The following is an 18,066-nucleotide window of genomic DNA, read 5'->3' as shown; positions in this document are numbered from 1 at the left end:
CGTCCGCGTCTCGAGAGCTGGCCCGTCGCATTCTTAACCCGTGGCCACCCGACGGTTGTCGGGGGGAGAACGCGCAAGGCGTGCCGACGATTGCTCCTAAAATCCAGGAACGAAGGCTCTTCATTCATTGCATGGAAACCTTATAACTAGTCAGATGCCGTGCATTTATCCGCCCCGAAATATAACCTGCTCCAAACTCCAACCATTGATTGACCGTCAACCTCCCGCCTCACAACCCCTTCGCCGCTTTAGTGTGTCTCCTTGGAGGAACTCTTTCCTGTCCAATCCATCGCTGGAAGGCGTTGCTCTGCTGCTGCCGTTCATAACTGCTCATCACTGCTCATCATGGCGTCCACACGAGCAACTGGGCTCTTGAACTCCCAACTTCGGAGCTCAGCCCGCATCACATCCCTCGGACGCAGCGTCTCTGCTGCTTCGACCAGCCGTCTCACAAGACGTCTGCCTGTCTCCGCGACAAGGCCCGCAGTTAGAACGGCGACCTTTGCTGCATTCAAGGTCCCCAGCATCAACAACGAGCCCAATGTGAGTGAGACACTCTACACGGAGCTTTTGAGAGTTGGGCATGTAGTGTGGGGTAAATAGAAAGCTGACAATCACTAGCAACACTACGCGAAAGGTTCTGCTCAGCGCGAAGGGCTGACCGCCGCGCTCAACGCCCTGGAAAACAAGCTGCCCTTGGAGGTGCCCATTGTTATTGATGGCAAGGAGGTCAGTATCGCTATTTCTCGACCGCCAATCGACCGACAAGACAGCTGACAGACTCTCTAGATCAAGACTGGCAACACCAGAAATCAAGTCAACCCGGCCGACCACAACACCACCGTAGCGACGTACCACCAGGCCTCGCCGTCCGATGTCAAGAAGGCAATCGAATCGGCCCTCCAGGCCAAGCCCTCGTGGGAGGCCCTCCCCTTCGCCGACCGCGCCGCCGTCTTCCTCAAGGCCGCCGACCTCATCGCCACCAAGTACCGCTACGACATCATGGCCGCTACTATGGTGGGCCAGGGCAAGAACGCGTGGCAGGCCGAGATCGACGCCGCCGCAGAGCTGGTCGACTTCCTGCGCTTCAACGTCAAGTACGCCGAGGAGCTGTACGCCCAGCAGCCGGTGCACAACAGCCCTGGCGTGTGGAACCGCGTCGAGTACCGGGCGCTCGAGGGCTTCGTGTACGCCGTCAGCCCCTTCAACTTCACCGCCATCGCCGGTAACCTTCCCGGTGCGCCGGCGCTGCTTGGCAACGTCGTCGTCTGGAAGCCCAGCGACTACGCCATCGCGTCCAATTGGCTCGTCTACAACATTCTGATTGAGGCCGGCTTGCCCCGCGATGTCATCCAGTTCGTGCCCGGCAACCCAGAGGGGGTCACCAAGGCCGTGTTAGAGCACAAGAAGTTCGCTGCGCTTCACTACACTGGCAGCACCGCCATCTTCCGCAAGCTGTACGGCGCCATCGGCGACGGTGTTGCCAAGGGCCACTACCAGTCGTACCCCAGGATCGTCGGTGAGACGGGCGGCAAAAACTTCCACCTGATCCACTCCTCCGCCGACGTCGACAACGCCGTCAAGCAGACCATCCGCGGCGCGTTCGAGTTCCAGGGCCAGAAGTGCAGCGCGACGTCGAGGGCGTACGTGCCCCGGTCGATCTGGCCCAAGTTCAAGGAGGGTCTGGCCGCCGAGGTCAGCAAGATCAAGATTGGCAACCCCGCCGACCACAGCAATTTCATGGGCCCCGTCATCCACGAGGGATCGTTCAAGAAGCTCTCGGGCGTCATCGACGAGGCCAAAGAGGACGCGGAGCTGGAGCTCATCGCGGGCGGCACGTACGACTCATCCAAGGGGTACTTCGTGCACCCCACCATCTACCAAACGACCAACAAGAACCACAAGCTGCTAAGCACCGAGCTCTTCGGACCCGTGCTGACAATCTACGTGTACGACGACACGACCCACCCGGAGCAGGCCTTCTCGTCCGCGTGCGACCTCGTCGACTCGACGGGCGAATACGGCCTCACGGGATCCATCTTTGCGGCCGACCGCGCGGCGGTGCGGTTCGCCGAGGACAGGCTGCGTAACTCGGCGGGCAACTTCTACATCAATTGCAAGAGCACGGGCGCCGTGGTGGGACAGCAGCCGTTTGGCGGCGGCAGGGCGAGCGGAACGAACGATAAGGCCGGCAGCCAGAACCTGCTCAGCCGGTTCGTGAGCGTGAGGAGCATCAAGGAGGAATTTGCGGCGACGACCAAGGTCGAGTATCCCTCCAACGAAGTTTAAAATAGGAAGATAGATGCGCGTGAAGGGCAAGCGTGGGAGAAGGCTGTAAAATTGCGAAACAGGGCGGTATTTGTATTTCTTGGCATAGGGATGGGATCATCTGGATTATCTACCTACACACCTTCGCTCACTATGGCGTTGAGTTGAGGGGAAGTGGGTTACGAGCATTTTGGTACGATCACAATGAAGCAATCCGGGATTTGTTTCTTCTTATTTCTCCCCAATCTATGAGATCGAGAGTGTTATGGAAGGTTTGGTTTCCTCGAATAAATTTCTGGTCATCGGAACATTGCATTAAGACAAAGCGTGAAGCCGGACCTGTGCAGCGTAGTTGTGGGTGGTCTACCGCCAAGACTTGGCGACAGCTCAGAGCATGTCGACCATACGAAGAGGGGCGGAGGATAGTATCTATATATGTGTGCGTCTGGAGCTGCCTTTTAGAAGAAACCCCGTGTCTTTTTGCAAGCAAATAAGCATCAGGGCAGGAGGAAAGGGATGGCAACATGGCCTGGCCGAGAACGCGCTCGACGAGGGACACGGGGCACAGACAGTATGCTCTTTGTTAGTTCATCCACCTCGCAAGGCGGTTGAAGGCGAGATCACACCGTCACGTGCTTACGTTGAGGTGTCTGATGTCGAACTGGACCAGGAGGGGGAGAACTGATGTGAACCAAGCTTCTCGCTGGAGTTCCCAAAGTCTCGGAAGCTGTGTTGGGCCTTGGCCCCTGCGCTGCCCTCTTGCTAACATTGCCTGGGGGATTCAGACGCTAGTCTAAATCGAGACGGCGTCCCCCATGAAGCGTACACCAGAGAGCTTCGCCGTCCAGCTCCTCTTAAATAGAGTTTCGGTCCCGGTTTTTGCTTCACCGGGGGGTGGTTCACCAGTCATGGGAGTTCAGAAAGAGGCAAGTCGGATCGTAGTGCCCCTTGATTACAGAGGCAGCCGGCCTGCCGTGAGCCTTTCCGGCGGCTTTCGCCTCTGGCAGTTTCCTCAAGCACGCGGCGACGGGCGGCCTCTTGACTACTGCAGCTTGTCCTGCTACGCGGGCTGCTCCAAGGCAATTGATGATGGTCGACGAGTCTGGCCGACACGAGACCAATCCGAGTCAGGAAGTGTCATCGCGGGCGCGGTGGAGGGGACGAAGTTGTAGATGGAAGGGAGCGTATTTGCCCACGTGCTCACTTGACGGGCAGGACGTGGGCTGGAGCCCCTAGGTCATCCGAATCAACATCCCGCTCCATAACAGATACTGGTAAGAGGCACGTTTTTGGCATGAGCACGCGAGCACACGAGCAACACACGCACACGACCACGACCAGACCACGACCCCGAGCAAATTTGGATTTGAGGTTCAACCAGTCGGCCAACAGAATCTTGAGCACATGTCTCGTGCCTCTGGTTTCTTGGCCCTTTAATTTTTTGGAGCAAGGCCGCATTGAACCCGGCTTGGTACAGCCGAGGGATGCCACACCCCTCCGCAAGGCCAGTCGACCAAGAAGAATCCACATCTCGAGGGCGTGGGACAAGGTGCAATTGGGAACCGGCGATCCATGTGCAGGATTGACAAGCACGCACGACAGCAGCATGCCTTTCTTGGAAGTTGTGAGGGACGGCAGAAGAGGGGAGGGGGAGAGAGAGAGAGAGAGAGAGAGAGAGAGAGAGAGAGAGAGAGAGAGAGAAGCAGGTAACCTTGCGGCTTGGTCTTGGCGCTGGTATGCGTACCTAGTTGCCATTCAGGAACACCATGTGCTCGGATCCGTCCATCTGATTGGCTCGCTGCTTCGAACCCTCGATGCTGCCTCTCTTGCCCTTTTCCTCGACCAGGAGTCTGCGTCCGGCCTCCTCATTGGCCACTCTTCTGGCTTCTGCCCGTCGTCCATTCTCTCGGTCTCCCAGGATGTGCCGTTTCTGCCTTTTCTCTTTCTTTTGTGTCGTGTCTGTGTTCCTTTTTTTACGGGGTCTCCCCTTTGGCACTTGTTCTGGCTTGGAGTCGCGTGCCCTCTCTCCTTCAACCTAGTTCGTCGAAGCCCTGGACCCCCTCCCCAGGTCGTTCTTTCCATCAGGGTTACCACCTATGCCAGACAGAGAAGGACCACGCCCCCTTCCCCCTCCCCCCCCCTCCCCGCCGGTCAAGAGATTGAACTGGGGGCGGGGGGGGCGTGGGTGTCCAGACGTCTGCTAAGAGGTTGATGGGTATCTGAGGCCAAAGCCTTAACAGATTGAAGCCACCCAGTCCGGGGTTATAGATAGAAGAAGGGTTGGACGAGAGACGTAGAGAGCGAAGAAGTAAGGATGAACAAGCCAAGGACGGCGTGGGTGAGTGGGCGAGAGTCAGACAAAGTCGTGCGCCGCCTCAACTTTGTACATCCTATGCGGCATCGACACTAGTCATCATCCTCCTACCATTACTTCTTCTCCTTCTCACCCCCCCAATCTCTCTTTCTCTCTCTCAAACCCTCCATCTCCCTCCGACGTCTTCTGTAATCACCGTCTCAGCAGCTATATGCGCTCGTCTCCCCGTCCCTCGCGTGCCCTTTACCTTCTCCGTCCCGTCTAGTGAACGAGACCGGCGAATCGGTGTTGTATCCTCATCTAGACGGTGTCGAACGGGCGCTTTTACACTCGGTGCCAAGCCAAAAACAACAGCATTGGATTGCTGCACCGATCGACTCTCCATCAGCACAGCCTCACAGCCAGGCGTCAACCGATTTGTCCTCCAGCACAGAAGCTCGAATTCCCTCACTCGGCATCCCGGCGTTCAGACCATACTCGCAGGCGGTACTTTTTGCTCTGTTCATCGCCCAAAGCCGGCCGTACATCCTTCTTGTTGCCTCCCACTTTCTCACACGCACATCTATACCCAAAACGCGATGCCGCGTCCCACGCTACCGCCCACGCCGGCGTCCTCGACGGACATAAAGGGCCAAGACGGCTCCAAGAACTTCAACTCACTACAGCTCTCTTTCGAATTGCCACCACCCGCTCTTGTTCAAGACGCCTCGAGAATATCCCCCAAAGACATGCGGACGTCGCCGTACCCCGTACAGCCCAGTGAGACGGTCAAGTCCCGCCGGCGCTCGTCGGCAGCCCAAAAGGCCGCTTCGAATGAGAGCTTCGCGCTACCACCCCCTCCGACGCGGTCTCGCAAAATCATCCAAATGAAGCCCAGAACGACGCAAGAGGAACCTGAGGAGGCCCCGGCTACCGCTAGCGGTGCCAAGTCGGGGACTGCGGGTCTGGGAAAGGCCGGTGCGGCGCCGGCTGGGGCCTCCACTCCGGCGGCTCAGGGCAAGAAAAAGCAGCCTTCCGCAACGAGCGTGGCGGGTCGCAAGATTGCTAGGAAGACGGCGCACAGTCTCATTGAGCGTCGCCGCAGGTCAAAGATGAATGAGGAGTTCGCCGTGCTGAAGGGCATGATCCCGGCTTGTACGGGGGAAATGCACAAGCTGGCCATTCTTCAGGTGAGTTATGGCCATGGGCTTCGCGCGTGGGTTTTCAACGACTGACCTGGATCGGACTCATAGGCATCAATCGAATACGTGAGATACCTCGAAGACTGCGTTGCCAAACTCAAGGCTCAACGGGAAGCGTCCGAGGCCCGCTCACCCACCGAGTCTGGTTTGCAGACCCCTTCGGGCCGCAGCGAGACATGGGGTTCCATCCCGCAATTTGTCCCTAGATTTCAGGAAGACCCTGATGATGATGTCGAGATGACCGGCTCGGAGGCTCCGTCGCCGACGTTCCCGCCCGTCCAGCAACAGCAGCAGCCGTCCGTGTCGCCGGCACTCCTGCCGCAGGACACCAACTCAAGGCACCGCCACGACTCATACTCTTCCGTATCGACGGACCACGCACGAAATTACAGCTATAGCACGTCGACGACCGCGTCGCCTGCGTTCGGGCCACAGACGTACGCCGGGTACGGGCACGGTGGTGGCGTTGGGTCGGCACTTACAAGTCCCGCGTTGGCACCGTTGAGGGATCTGGATCAGGAGGCGACGGCCGCACTGTTGATGCTGAATAGTGACCGCAGGGGGACCGTCGGAGATACGAATACAGGTGCGAACGGTGGCGCTGTGAGGAGCGCTGGAAGGGGGATGTCAGTGAGGGATTTGCTGAGCACGTAAGAAGACGAAGATGTCGATGCACTATCGCAGGTGTTTTCGAAGTCTTCCAAGCATTGGCCGGGGGGCCTCGGTTTGATCCCCTACGAAATTCCACGTTCTGGGGCTTGAAAGCATTATGTGGAACAAAACGGAAAACTTGAGTTAACGACTGGATGCGCTTGAGCTTGGAATAGCCCAGGGTTTAGATCTTTCCCCGAGATGTCGTTGCCACAGCTCTCGGGTGGGCCCGATAATGTGCTTCTGTGGTTGCCGATTAGAAGCCCGGGCATGAGCTTTTCTTTAGAAAGATAGGACGGGGGGCATAGAAAGGCAGAGAGGGATACGGGGGTTGTGGGATCATTTGGTTTGTCACAGGCGGTCGGGGCGCGGTGCATCACACTTGGTGTCTTTGTGCGTTTTCGGTTAAGAGAACCATCGATTGAGGGTCGGGATATCGATACCCTGGCTTATGGTATGAAACACGAAAACTTGGATGGGACTGGCAATATGACTAGGTTCGATTAATTGATGGCATACACTCTACCCAGTCTCTGAGTAATGTTTCCTCCTGGATGAAGTTTGACAAGTGAACATACGATGGCGGACTGGTGATTTTCAACGAGGTGTTTGAGCCTTCGCGCCCAAACCATCGAGGAGAGCTAAACCGACAACGGGACCCTATATTCTAGGTGGTATTCCTGGAAGAAATAGAGAGAGAGAGAGAGAGAGAGAACCCATGGCTGGTTTGATGCCGGGATTGCGGTTTCAAAAGTCGGGCGGCATCGTACGACATCTTCACCCGCCATTCCCCGCCAGCAACACATCACGTGACGCGGACGGTCTGTGTGAGTGGCAATTCACAACCCTTTTCTGGCGGTATCCAAGGCGAAGAGGCCTTTTTAGAGGAGGTGGTTGGGAAACGTTTGAAACCGAAATGGAAATGGGGGGGCTTGTGTCGTTATGGCTGCTGTTTCGACGAGTTTCTCGGGGAGGGAAGGGAGGGGTGGTGTTGTTGAAAACTGGTCTATAGCGGAGTGAGTTCTGCTTCTGGGAAGTTCGAGTGAGTTGCATATTTCAACATCTGGCGGTGCTTAAAGATAAATTAAAATTCTGTTAAAGCGTGTTGAGAGAACCGTTCCTTCGAGGAAGAAAGGGGCAGTTCTGTACATCTGCCTGAACCGAAGCCTTTGGGGGCTCGGAGTAGTACTTTAAGATATCCCGAAAGACGTCTGTATAGACAAAGCGACTACGACATCTGCTAGCAAAAAGGGTCGAGAGTTGACAAGAACCAAAAAGGGGGGGGCTCCCAAAAAGGTTACTGAGCGCTTCGAACTGAATCACCGCCACAACTCACGACAGAAAGGCACCTAGAAGCATCATAATATCTCTCCCCAATCCTCCTGACACCGCTTCGGCTCCCCACCGTCGCCGAGCATTCGAAGCGACTTTTCCCCAGACTAGAGTGAAACCCTCGGCGAGCTAGGCCTCAGGTCGACGACTCGGCGTCCAGCGTCGGCGGCTCGAACACGGGCATCTCGAAGGCCGACTCCGGGGTCAGCGTGGACGGCAGCGGGGGCGGAACCGGAACCGCGAAAACCTGGGCTTCGATGGCGACGACAGTAGTAGAACCGACAGCGGCGACGGCGATGGTGAGAAAACTCCAACAAGAAGGCTACAGTGACGATACCGCGCCAGGGCGGCGTCAAGGACGACGGGCCTGTGAGGTTGCAGATCGGGGCTGAACCTGGATGTGTACCTGGAGTTGAAGGCCAAGCTGAAGGAAGGCATTTGCTATCTCTCGTGTGGGTGACCGCTTGGATCCCGACTTGCGCCACGCCCGACCTCATTCGTGACTGATGAAACCTAACCAGGCGGGACTGAAAGGCAGAAAGTGTCGAGAGGAAGTTCTCCAAGCGCGGGTCAATGGAGGTGAGGTCCAAATGGAGGGGCGACGTCGACGTCGAGGAGGTGCTCCACATGTCTCTCGGAAAGTTCAGCTTTAGGCAGCGCTGGATAGATCGAGAGGTGATCCTGAGTCGCACGGTAGCGGTTGGGGTCTGCATCGCTGTGGGTGGCTTCGCTGCGTGGGTCGCGGCTTCGGGGTGGCTATGCCGGTTCTTGGTCGTCGGTGACCATCTTCAAGGGCTTGGGTTGGGTGAGCGGATGGGAGTTCAAAGGGGCCTGGTATGTAGCGTATAGACGGTGCATGTTTCCTATAGGTGAGGTGGGATGGCGGCGTTCTAGAGGAGGCATTGAATTGAGGGGAGGGGTTCCCAAGCGACCGGAAAGGGAAACCAGATGATGTATTATAGCACTTTGGGACATCATGAAGTAATATAGCAAGAAGAGCATTTCGGAGATGGGCGTTCATGCTCGCTCGGACCAAGTCCTTATGGAGGTGATCGAATCTGGCCCCCTACCGACACTCACCGAAGACCGAGGGGGCAAGCTTTCGGTACCTACCTATCTAAGGTAAGGTACCTAAGGTAGGTAAGGAAGCGACATGCAAGCGCTACTAGCGCCCTGTAGATTCGATATTTTCTCCACATGAGCTCTAGCTGATTACCTGATCGGGCAGACCCAACAGGGTCTCGCGTGCCCATCAGCAACTTCAAAAAGCCCAGACCCAGTCGTCGCGATTTTTTTCATCTCGACTTCCCTCAGTTCACTCGCTGAGCGCCCCCCCCTTCCCTCTCTTCTGCCCCTTCGCAACTGGCTTATCAGCGGGTCGTAACTCCTCGCACGCGAGACAGACGTCTACCACCTGGCCTCCCTGGTATTTTTGGCCCTTCAAGTACCTTTTCGGTTCGGGAAAACCACAATGTCGGCCGTTCTGGCTTGTATCAGAAACTTGGTCCTCGGCTTAACGCGGGGTGTTGGGAATTTCTTCAAAGGCATCGTGGAATGGCTGAAGATGGCATATTCACCGTAAGGCGCCGTTGTCATAAATAGAGAGAGAGAGTGTGTGTGTATGGGTGAGAGAGAAAACTCGTCAGCTGACATCATGGAGGAATCCGTACTACCGTGGCAACATGTTGACCGCCTTGGCCGTCAGCGGCCGACCCCCCTTCGAAGGCAACCTGCGGATGGTGATATCGCAGGTATTCCAACCTTCCGACTGGACCGTTATGGAAGTGTCTGTGGTAAAGCCCAACGGACCGCCTGTCAGGGCCGTGCTGAAGATGTTCGACCGCCGCTTCTCGCCCTGCGTGCAGGGCTTGCGCCTCCGTCGGGGCACCGGCGAGTGGACTCCCGAGTTTGAGGAGGAGTTTGTCGACTACGTCCACCGGGGTGCCGCCAAAGAGTACCTGTGGGGGAGCGATGACGAGTCTGAGGTCGAGCATGCCCCGAGAAAGCTGAACAAGCTCGAGGAGGAGGTCGATCGTCAGGCCGAGTGCGATGCAATCTGCAACGAGCGGGTGAGTCGCTTGCAGTCTCGAATGGGCGCGGAGAAGGGCATCAGGTTACCCAAGACGTATTGCACAGTGCGTATGGCGGTCCGAGAAGATTTCGACAATCGGTTGCTGGAAGTGACCGGAATACTCATGGAGTATGTGCCGGGGTTCAGCTGCGACCTCACCGAGTAAGAAAGGACCGGGAGACGAGCTTGCAGCTGTGGTTCTTCGGTTTGCAGCGCAGAGCCAAGTCAGTTTCATGTATGGGGATGACACTTTCCTACGGCAAGCGTTAGCCGTCGAACAAGAGGAGAGAGGGTGGACGTTTTCATCTTGCCTGGATAGGAGCTTGACCAGCATACGATACACGAGGGCTTCAGAGTACCAAGCATGCGAACGACGATCGAGTACAATCGAGAACGGTCTATGCAACTCGGCGCAGCCTCTCCGTACTGCACTGGACTTACAGGCACCTCGAATGATCGGATCGGTTTGAGGGGGATGACCGGCTCAAGCACCAAGTTCAGGCAACATCTGCCTTGATTCTCGTACATATCCAGCGTGTGCGGGGGTTCGAGGTCTCATTCGGGGAGCCAACGTTGAAATCGAGACTTTAATTTAATACACGCGAATCCGGTTTGAGCCTTCGATCGCGGTCCTCAAAGACGAAGATCTTCTCAGTGCCGCTCTCCTCATCAATGTTATGTTTGGACGACGATACACGGACTCATGCGTTGCGGGGACTTTATGAAAGAAGCCAGCGACTGGTATACATTACCCAGCATCGACTCCCACTCCCTTGAAGGCTATACTTGGTATCCCGACCAAGGGGCTCGAGGATTGGCCGACGGTGAACGACGCCGCAATCACGGCTTCTGCTGTGATGGTAGGTTACGGCGATGCCACCCACTCTGGACGAAGACAAGCAAGCGACACTGTGGGTGTCCGTCTCTTCTCCTCCTTCACGCTAAACGTGCAGCCAAAGATCGTGCCAACAATGTACGTCCGATTCGACGTTGCGTAGTACGCTGTAACACTCCCCCGGTCAACGTATCTCGTTGCAAGCATACACGAGCCCTACGAAACCTTCCATATCGGATTCCTTGGCACCTTCCTCGTCCGCAAGCACTTCTGAACCGTACGCTTCGGAAGGGAGTCAGTCAAGGTACCGAATCAGGAGAGAGAAAAGTGTGCGATTAAATAAGGGTTCAATTCTTTTTTTGTTGGACAGGTGAAAGGGGAGGGGGGGTGGTGGTGAAGAAGAAAATAGGAGTGAAAAAGAGAGGAAAGGAGAACCACCTACATGTGACGTGTTGAGTGATATTGACAGCTCAGGGGTACATGCTCGAGAGCGAAATTGCTGCACATTCCTTCGACGCCGCGGATACCCCATTCTTTTGTAAGACTGCTCTCGAGATCGGAGCGGCATTCGTCCGGCAAGAACCCACAGCCGTGACCGACGGGCTTAGTCGGGTCAATCTTGTTGGTGACCACGTAGTGCTGGCAGATATTCCAAGAAGGACCCATGGCCTTGGGCGTTCCACTCTCCATCATGGACTCCGGGAAGTTTTAGGTGATGGCGGCGAGCTTAGTGAAGACGCCGTGGTCAACCGACTCCGGGAGCGGAATGTCGTGGGTGATGCGCAGGTGGGCCTGGAAGCCTTAAATGGGTTCGCCGGGGAAGGGCTGCGTCTAATCGACGCCGGTATACGTTGCCGTGTCCCGTGTGCGTGGGCTTCTTGAAGGCCGGCTGGGCGTCAGCCCATCCCATCTTGACGGCGTTGGAGATGTATTCAATGTTGTCGTAGTAGATCCAGGACATGCCGTCGTTCACACACGAGTTATTGTAGAGGTTGATCGGCATGGCATTGACGAAAACGACGGCTACCTCGTAAAAGGCCACGCCTGGAAGCATCGTACGACAGTTGACTTGCAAAGACCTGCCGCTGCTTGGTTTAGGGATTACAGACTCTGTGATAACATACATGATGCCGAATATTGTCGAGCGATGATGGGCGAGAGCACAGAGCCGGAGGACCACGAAGCAGAGGGCATCGCGAGATTCTTCTATCCTCGAGACAGCGGAGCCGCTGCCGACTCACCGGCGGCACAGCAGACAGAGAACGAAATGCCCCCATGTCGGACACGACTCTAGCACAACCCAGGCGAGCACAAGCTTTGCCAAGCTGGCAAAGGACGTGGGGTTTTACCGTGGCTCCATTCTGGGAACGCAGGGGTTCTTGTGCTTGTAAGTTGTTGGTCCGGATCTCAGTCCTCTAGACCCGCGCCAAGCCCGGCACGACGTGCCGAACACGACGGCTTTCACAAAGCGGTCCGATGAGGACGTGGACGCAATATCCGTCGAGGCCAACGATTTCCACCCGGTGGGAGTCTTGAAGAATCAACGTCCTGTCTGGGCGAGCTCGTCTGTGATAGCAGATTGAACGACAACGGAGATGATGTTCGGGGTACCGCCGATTTTGTTGGCTCTGCACGCGATTTCGCCCCTATCTGAGAGCAACCCTGTCGCCAACGTAATTTGTCCTTTGACGAGGATTACAAAAAAAACAAAAAAAAGCTCTGCTTGTATCTGCTCGAATGGTGCACAAGTCACAGATCATGCCAGCCAGACTAGCGCTCATTTGAGAAGGTTCTGGTAATACCGAAAACTGATGCGGGTTGAGTGGTGGCCCAGTGCGTTCGCTGTTATCGAAATATGACTAGACACCACGCTATGCGTTTTAGACATTTGGTCTTGCATAGTAGTGGTCATTTTGTATCATGGTCCATCCTTGCTTTGTGATACTACGTGGTAGGCGACGCCGTGGATGGCTCTCGGACGTGAACTCGGTTCTGCGCGGTCTGCGGTCCTGCCAACTCAGACAGTTGACTAGGACTCAAGTACTTCATAGTCTGCCAGAAGCCTAGATCTAGAGCGAAGCTTGATTGACAGTTTATCAAACCGAATCCCCCGTGTTCGTCTCTTTTTAATCGGTCTTCTCTCTAACTAAATGACTATTCATTATCGCATGTACAAATTGGGGCACAACTGAGGTCCTTGCTGGGCTTTACGACCCAACCCAACCCCCTAACCCGGCCCTCACTGGACATTTCTAGATGGAAGAAGTGTAACTTGACAGTGTCGCCAACGAGTAGTCTTAGGCGCTGAAACTAGCCGTATATTTGCTTACTTGTGGTAATGATGCCAAGTTTTGATCTTACACCCTGCAACTAATTTCTACGGCCGTCAAGTTACCCTACCGGCTCTTGTCAGTTGCCTATTCACTTTTACTGCGAAAATAGCCCATCTATTTGCGTTCAACGTGTGTGAACCTTGTGTAATAAGAGACAGCAAATACACTTTGAACTTTTATTGCGATCGCTGCTGAAAAGTCTTTTGAGTTTCTGGCCTCTCAATACTCTCTTCTGTCTCAATCATGGGCCTTTCCCTCCTTCTACCTATAAAAGGGGGATATCCAACCCGCCCCTTTTCCTCCGTTGTTCAGCCTACCACACCACAAAGCTTGTCTTCTCTTCGTATCTCAGCAAAGCATCGCAGTCCTCGACCTCGACAACCATGGTTCACCTACTGTCTTTCCTGGCCCTCGGATTTGCCGGGGCCGCCATTGCCAGCCCGCTCGCCAGCATCCAACAATGCCAAGACGCAGCCCTCACTTTAACTAGCCTTGAGTACTCTGGAGAAGGTTGCCCTGAAGGATCACTGCAAGGAACCCTCGGGATCGATGGCGACTTTGATGTGTTTTACAAAAACCTGACGGCATCCATCAGTAAGTTGCAGGATCAAGTTACGATGCACTCGTGCTAAGACAGAATTATAGAACCCAAAGAACCCAAGGTCAACATCCGGTGTCAGATCAAGGTCGGCCTCCAGACTTCGGCCTCCAAGCAGCTCGTCATCGTGAGGTACGCGGACAACCCTCAAGCATTTTACTTCACTTGCAAAGACTTGGGAAACGGCGAACTGACATTAGCGCAGTGGGGCTTACAAGGGCCATGTGAGGTTGACCGAGGGTGCCTGGGCCAAGAACCAGAACCAGTACAAGTTTGCCAACAACCCCGGTACCATCGATATGGAATGGCCCTTCAAGGGTCCTGTCGACGTCGCAACCGTGTTCAGCAACAAGCTCAACATTGAGTTTCAGTCTGGCTGCAACTCTAACGGAGGCCAGTTAACCCTGATCATCAACAACTACCTGACAATGACGACCGAAGGGACCGGCGAGGGTGAAATCTCTGTTCAGGAGTTGGACGGCGCCATCGAACAATCCATCAAGCTGGCAACCAAGGATTGCCCGTAGATTAGTAGCTCCTAGTAGAAGCACGCATGTGGTCTCCAGCCAGAGCTATGGCATCTATAGTTGAGCCCGCGGCTCGAGGTAGTACTTGAACCAAAGACTCTCTATAACGGCTGAACCCCATGATCTTGAGTCCGTAACGTCCGGTGCTCATCTTCAAACTTTGAAAACAACAGCTCTACGCTCTTGTTGCCTGGTGAGATTCGTCATTGGACCAAGTCTTTCTAAACGGTGCCAATCCACCCACGCGACTGACTCATCTTATTAGAGACAAGGTTCATTGATCTTAACTCGTGTCCAGAGTCTATCCGGCTACAAGTCTGGTGACATTTCTGAATGTCGACCAATGCTGATGCAGAAGGCTCGCTATTCAAAAGTAGCACATCCCTTTATCGGAACAATGCTCCTCCTCCTTTCATAAACCGTATTTCATTCCAATATACACGCTAAACGCCTCGGCCCCTTCGCTTGATGACAGGCTTCCTCACGGCCCCATGCGTGACAATCTTCTTCCCACCGGCCGCCGTCACAAGGCCGCTCTTCTTCTTCGCAGACCTCTCCTTCTCGGCCTCCAGCCTGTCCTCTTCTCTCTTCTTGTCCTCGGCCATCTTCGCCTCGATCTCCATCTTGCGGTTGAACTCTGTCTCGGTAATCCGCTTGTCCCGCACCGAGTACCCCTTCTCCTTGACCGAGTAGAACACACCACCCAGATCGGCCAGCCAGTGTGGGTCCACAGCGGTGACGGTCGAGACGTACACCTTCGAAGTCAGGATGAGCTCGTGGTAGACGACGTAGTCGGGCGGGTGACCTGCGTACAGCGCAGACGTCGGGTGCAGCTGCACGCCGAGGTTGGTGCGGAGGTTGATGTACTCGCCCGAGCCCTTGTACTTGGCCGCCTGGTGGTAGTAACCGCTGCAGATGCACTTGCGGATGATGTCCCAGTCCATGCCGCAGCTGAGCATCTCCATTTTCTGCATCTTCATGATGTCGAGAAGTTGATCGCGGATCTCCTTGGCTCGGCGGAGCGACTTGGGATGGAGGAAGTGTTTGATGCACCAGCCGTCGGAGCACCCGTTCGACTTCCACGCGGAGTACACCTGCAAATACGTCAGGTGATCCGACTCGTGTACCCAGAACTTTTCGCGCTGGGCGTCTGCTTCATCCTGGCGTTCCTTGGGTCTGTAGAAGACGTTGGGAACGGAGAGCATAGATACAATGGTGATCATCTCCTCGCTGCAGCCGTATTCCTCGGCTGTGATGAGAAGCTTTGACAGCGACGGGTCCATCGGGAATGCGCTCATCTTTCGGCCAAGCGGGGTCAGCTCGCCCAGATTGTCCAGAGCACCCAGAGCCCACAGGTCGAACATGGACGTCGTGATAGTGTCTTGCGGAGGCGGATCCATAAAATCGAAGTCCAGCAAGTCTTTGACGCCCAGAGACTTGAGCATAAGTACTGTGTTGCTAAGATTCGTCCGCTGGATTTCCGGAATTGTCTGCATGTACAACTCCTCCTTGAACGCCTTTTCAGTGAAAAGGCGAAAGGCCTTACCAGGTCCCGTTCTGCCGGCACGCCCGGATCGCTGTGATGCGTTTGCCTGCGAAATGGGGGTGATCTGGAGGGTATCCATGCCCATCTTGGGATTGTACACCTTCATCTTGCTGTAACCGGCGTCCACCACGTACTTGATACCGTCGACAGTCAAACTCGTCTCAGCGATGTTCGTGGCGACGATGCACTTGCGCACCCCTGGCGCTGCTCTGTCGAAAATCTTGGACTGTAAATCTGCAGGCATCTGACTGTAAATGGGCAAGATGCTCAGCTTTGGGGGGTCATTCAGGGCGTCAAGCCGCCGTTGGATCAGCTCGCAGGTGACTTCAATATCTTCTTGTCCGGTCATGAATACCAGGATGTCGCCCTGATCCATGGATACGTGAATGGCCAGGACCTGTTGAACGGCCTGGTCCACATAATCCTCGACCGGCGACCTGTGAAACATGACGTCGACTGGAAAGGTTCGACCCGGGATGATGAACTCAGGGGCTCCGCCGTAAAAGTCCGAAAACCGCTTTGCGTTCATGGTCGCAGATGTGACGATAAGCTTCAGGTCCCGCCGTCTCTGAAGGATCTTCTTGAACAATCCCATCAGGATATCCGTGTTCAGGGCACGTTCGTGCGCCTCGTCCATGATGACGCACGAGTACCTGTCGAGATCAGGCTCGTTTAGCGACTCTCTCAGCAGTACACCGTCGGTCATGTACTTGATGACAGTCTCCTTGCTGGTACAATCCTCGAAACGAATTGCATAGCCGACCGTGCTGCCGAGCTTGACTTCCATCTCCTCGGAGACACGCTTAGCGACACTCATCGCGGCCACACGTCTCGGCTGTGTGCACCCAATCATGCCCGACTTTCCAAACCCGTCCTCGTAGAGAAACTGCGTCAACTGAGTCGTCTTGCCGGACCCTGTCTCGCCGACTACGATAATGACCTGATTCTCCCGGATGACACGCATCAGATCCTCACGGACTGCAAATGCAGGAAGATACTGCCTTTGCTCGCGCAGCGTCTTGCTTCGACTGAAATCGCTACCGCCACCTTCGTCTTTTTTCATATGATCGCTGAATTTGTTGCTGTTGCCATTCTCCGCGGGCTCGTCCCCGCTTTTCTTCTTCGTGTCGTTCTCCGAAGCGACTGGCAGTGCGCTGTCCCCGTCGTCCTCTTTCACGCCCATGAGGTTTCCTAAGGCTGTGCCGGCGATGTTCGTGGCCTCCTGTGCTTGTCGTTGGCGTTCCCTCTGCTGACGCGCCTCCTTCACCACCTTGCTGCCCTTTCTACTAAACACAGCCATGTCGCTCTGGTAGTCACGAACAGCAGGCACGGGTTCCAGCTGTTTCGTGAAAATGGTTCGTCCATCAAGAAAAGGCGGCCGCAAGTCGTGTACCAAAAGATGAACTCGTGTGGCCTCTTCGTCGTCGAAATCGGCGCCCATGTCCCTCCTCTGCGCCACACCGGAGACTAGCATTCGGTTCGTCTCCCACGCGTCGTTCTCTCTCTGCCGCTGCTCCTTCCGCGCATCAAATCGACTCGACATCTTTTCTGCCTTGGCAGCCTCCTGCTTCTCGGCCTCCCATGATGCATACGCCGCAAAGGGATTGTGCGAGTCATCGCCAAATGTATGACCGCCGAACTCGTCGCCCAGGTACCAGTCGCGATCCAGTGCTTTCGAGTCTTCGTCAGTCGGTTCCGGGACGTCTCTGGCTGGCGTTTCGGCGGCGCGAGAGTCGCGGGGTGTCGAGCGGCCCGAGTCCTGAAATCTCCCTCCGTCTATTCTCCGGCGCTTGAAGCTGGGGCCTGATCCATCTCGGTTGTCGTACATTTTGTCAGTAGTCTTACGACCGTGTGAGGTGCCGCCCTTGTCCCCCCCTATCCGTCAAATTCGGATTCGCGTTGAGGTGGTCGTAATACACACGATGTGCCGTCGACTGTGCGTGGTCTGGCTAGTTGAGTTCAAGGTGGTTGTGATGTCGACAAACGAATACAAAGCAGTCGAGGTAAGCAAGTAAACAAAGCTTGAGAACTGGGGCCTTGACTAGGAGCCTTGGGTGGGACAGCGGCGCAGATGCATATATCCGTAAAAGACGTCACTGCCTATTCCGCTAATGCAATAACAGTCCGTGGCTTTTTGGCGTTAGCGAACTCGATTTTGAACACTACCAGTGCAGTATAATGCAGGAGGATTGAATAAACTAAATACAAAAAAAAAGAGTCCATAATTCTATGATATTTCTTGTGGGTTCTCTGAATAATCGAGACTACAGAGGGAATTTGCCGGTATCCTGATCTCTGATGTATTTGGTTTGGTCAGGTGCATTTCACAAGCAAAGCTGTCACAGCGGCTGTTTATCGATAATAAGATAAGATAAACCCCACTCTCGAATATTTTTTTCCTTCGCGCTGC

General features: G+C 55.2%; 7 protein-coding genes across 7 annotated transcripts; 4 read left to right on the top strand and 3 right to left on the bottom strand.

Annotated features, from left to right (window-relative positions):
• Positions 1–345: 345 nt before the first annotated feature.
• On the top strand, positions 346–2,289 carry CH63R_11734 (Delta-1-pyrroline-5-carboxylate dehydrogenase; the record flags this gene model as incomplete). Its single annotated transcript, XM_018306708.1, has 3 exons — positions 346–543; positions 622–729; positions 790–2,289. 3 exons carry the CDS (start codon positions 346–348, stop codon positions 2,287–2,289), a joined length of 1,806 nt encoding a protein of 601 aa, XP_018153549.1.
• Positions 2,290–5,160: 2,871 nt separating this feature from the next.
• CH63R_11733 (Helix-loop-helix DNA-binding domain-containing protein) lies at positions 5,161–6,417 on the top strand (the record flags this gene model as incomplete). Its single annotated transcript, XM_018306707.1, has 2 exons — positions 5,161–5,751; positions 5,815–6,417. The coding sequence occupies 2 exons, from the start codon at positions 5,161–5,163 to the stop codon at positions 6,415–6,417; spliced, it is 1,194 nt and encodes a 397-aa protein (XP_018153548.1).
• Positions 6,418–7,853: 1,436 nt separating this feature from the next.
• CH63R_11732 (uncharacterized protein) lies at positions 7,854–8,459 on the bottom strand (the record flags this gene model as incomplete). The annotated part of the gene is made up of 1 exon (XM_018306706.1): positions 7,854–8,459. The coding sequence occupies one exon, from the start codon at positions 8,457–8,459 to the stop codon at positions 7,854–7,856; it is 606 nt and encodes a 201-aa protein (XP_018153547.1).
• Positions 8,460–9,217: 758 nt separating this feature from the next.
• Positions 9,218–9,983, top strand: CH63R_11731 (uncharacterized protein; the record flags this gene model as incomplete). Its single annotated transcript, XM_018306705.1, has 2 exons — positions 9,218–9,324; positions 9,407–9,983. The coding sequence occupies 2 exons, from the start codon at positions 9,218–9,220 to the stop codon at positions 9,981–9,983; spliced, it is 684 nt and encodes a 227-aa protein (XP_018153546.1).
• A 1,107-nt stretch (positions 9,984–11,090) lies between these two features.
• CH63R_11730 (Alpha-glucanase) lies at positions 11,091–11,706 on the bottom strand (the record flags this gene model as incomplete). The annotated part of the gene is made up of 2 exons (XM_018306704.1): positions 11,091–11,348; positions 11,503–11,706. The coding sequence occupies 2 exons, from the start codon at positions 11,704–11,706 to the stop codon at positions 11,091–11,093; spliced, it is 462 nt and encodes a 153-aa protein (XP_018153545.1).
• Positions 11,707–13,368: 1,662 nt separating this feature from the next.
• On the top strand, positions 13,369–14,110 carry CH63R_11729 (Secreted protein; the record flags this gene model as incomplete). Its single annotated transcript, XM_018306703.1, has 3 exons — positions 13,369–13,579; positions 13,631–13,715; positions 13,789–14,110. The coding sequence occupies 3 exons, from the start codon at positions 13,369–13,371 to the stop codon at positions 14,108–14,110; spliced, it is 618 nt and encodes a 205-aa protein (XP_018153544.1).
• A 443-nt stretch (positions 14,111–14,553) lies between these two features.
• Positions 14,554–17,484, bottom strand: CH63R_11728 (Helicase associated domain-containing protein; the record flags this gene model as incomplete). Its single annotated transcript, XM_018306702.1, has 1 exon — positions 14,554–17,484. One exon carries the CDS (start codon positions 17,482–17,484, stop codon positions 14,554–14,556), a length of 2,931 nt encoding a protein of 976 aa, XP_018153543.1.
• Between the last annotated feature and the right edge of the window lie 582 nt (positions 17,485–18,066).

Source organism: Colletotrichum higginsianum, chromosome 8 (assembly GCF_001672515.1).
Source record: "Colletotrichum higginsianum IMI 349063 chromosome 8, whole genome shotgun sequence".
NCBI lineage: Eukaryota > Fungi > Ascomycota > Sordariomycetes > Glomerellales > Glomerellaceae > Colletotrichum > Colletotrichum higginsianum.
Note: the sequence above shows the minus strand (reverse complement) of the source record. Positions and strands in the feature narration are given on the sequence as shown.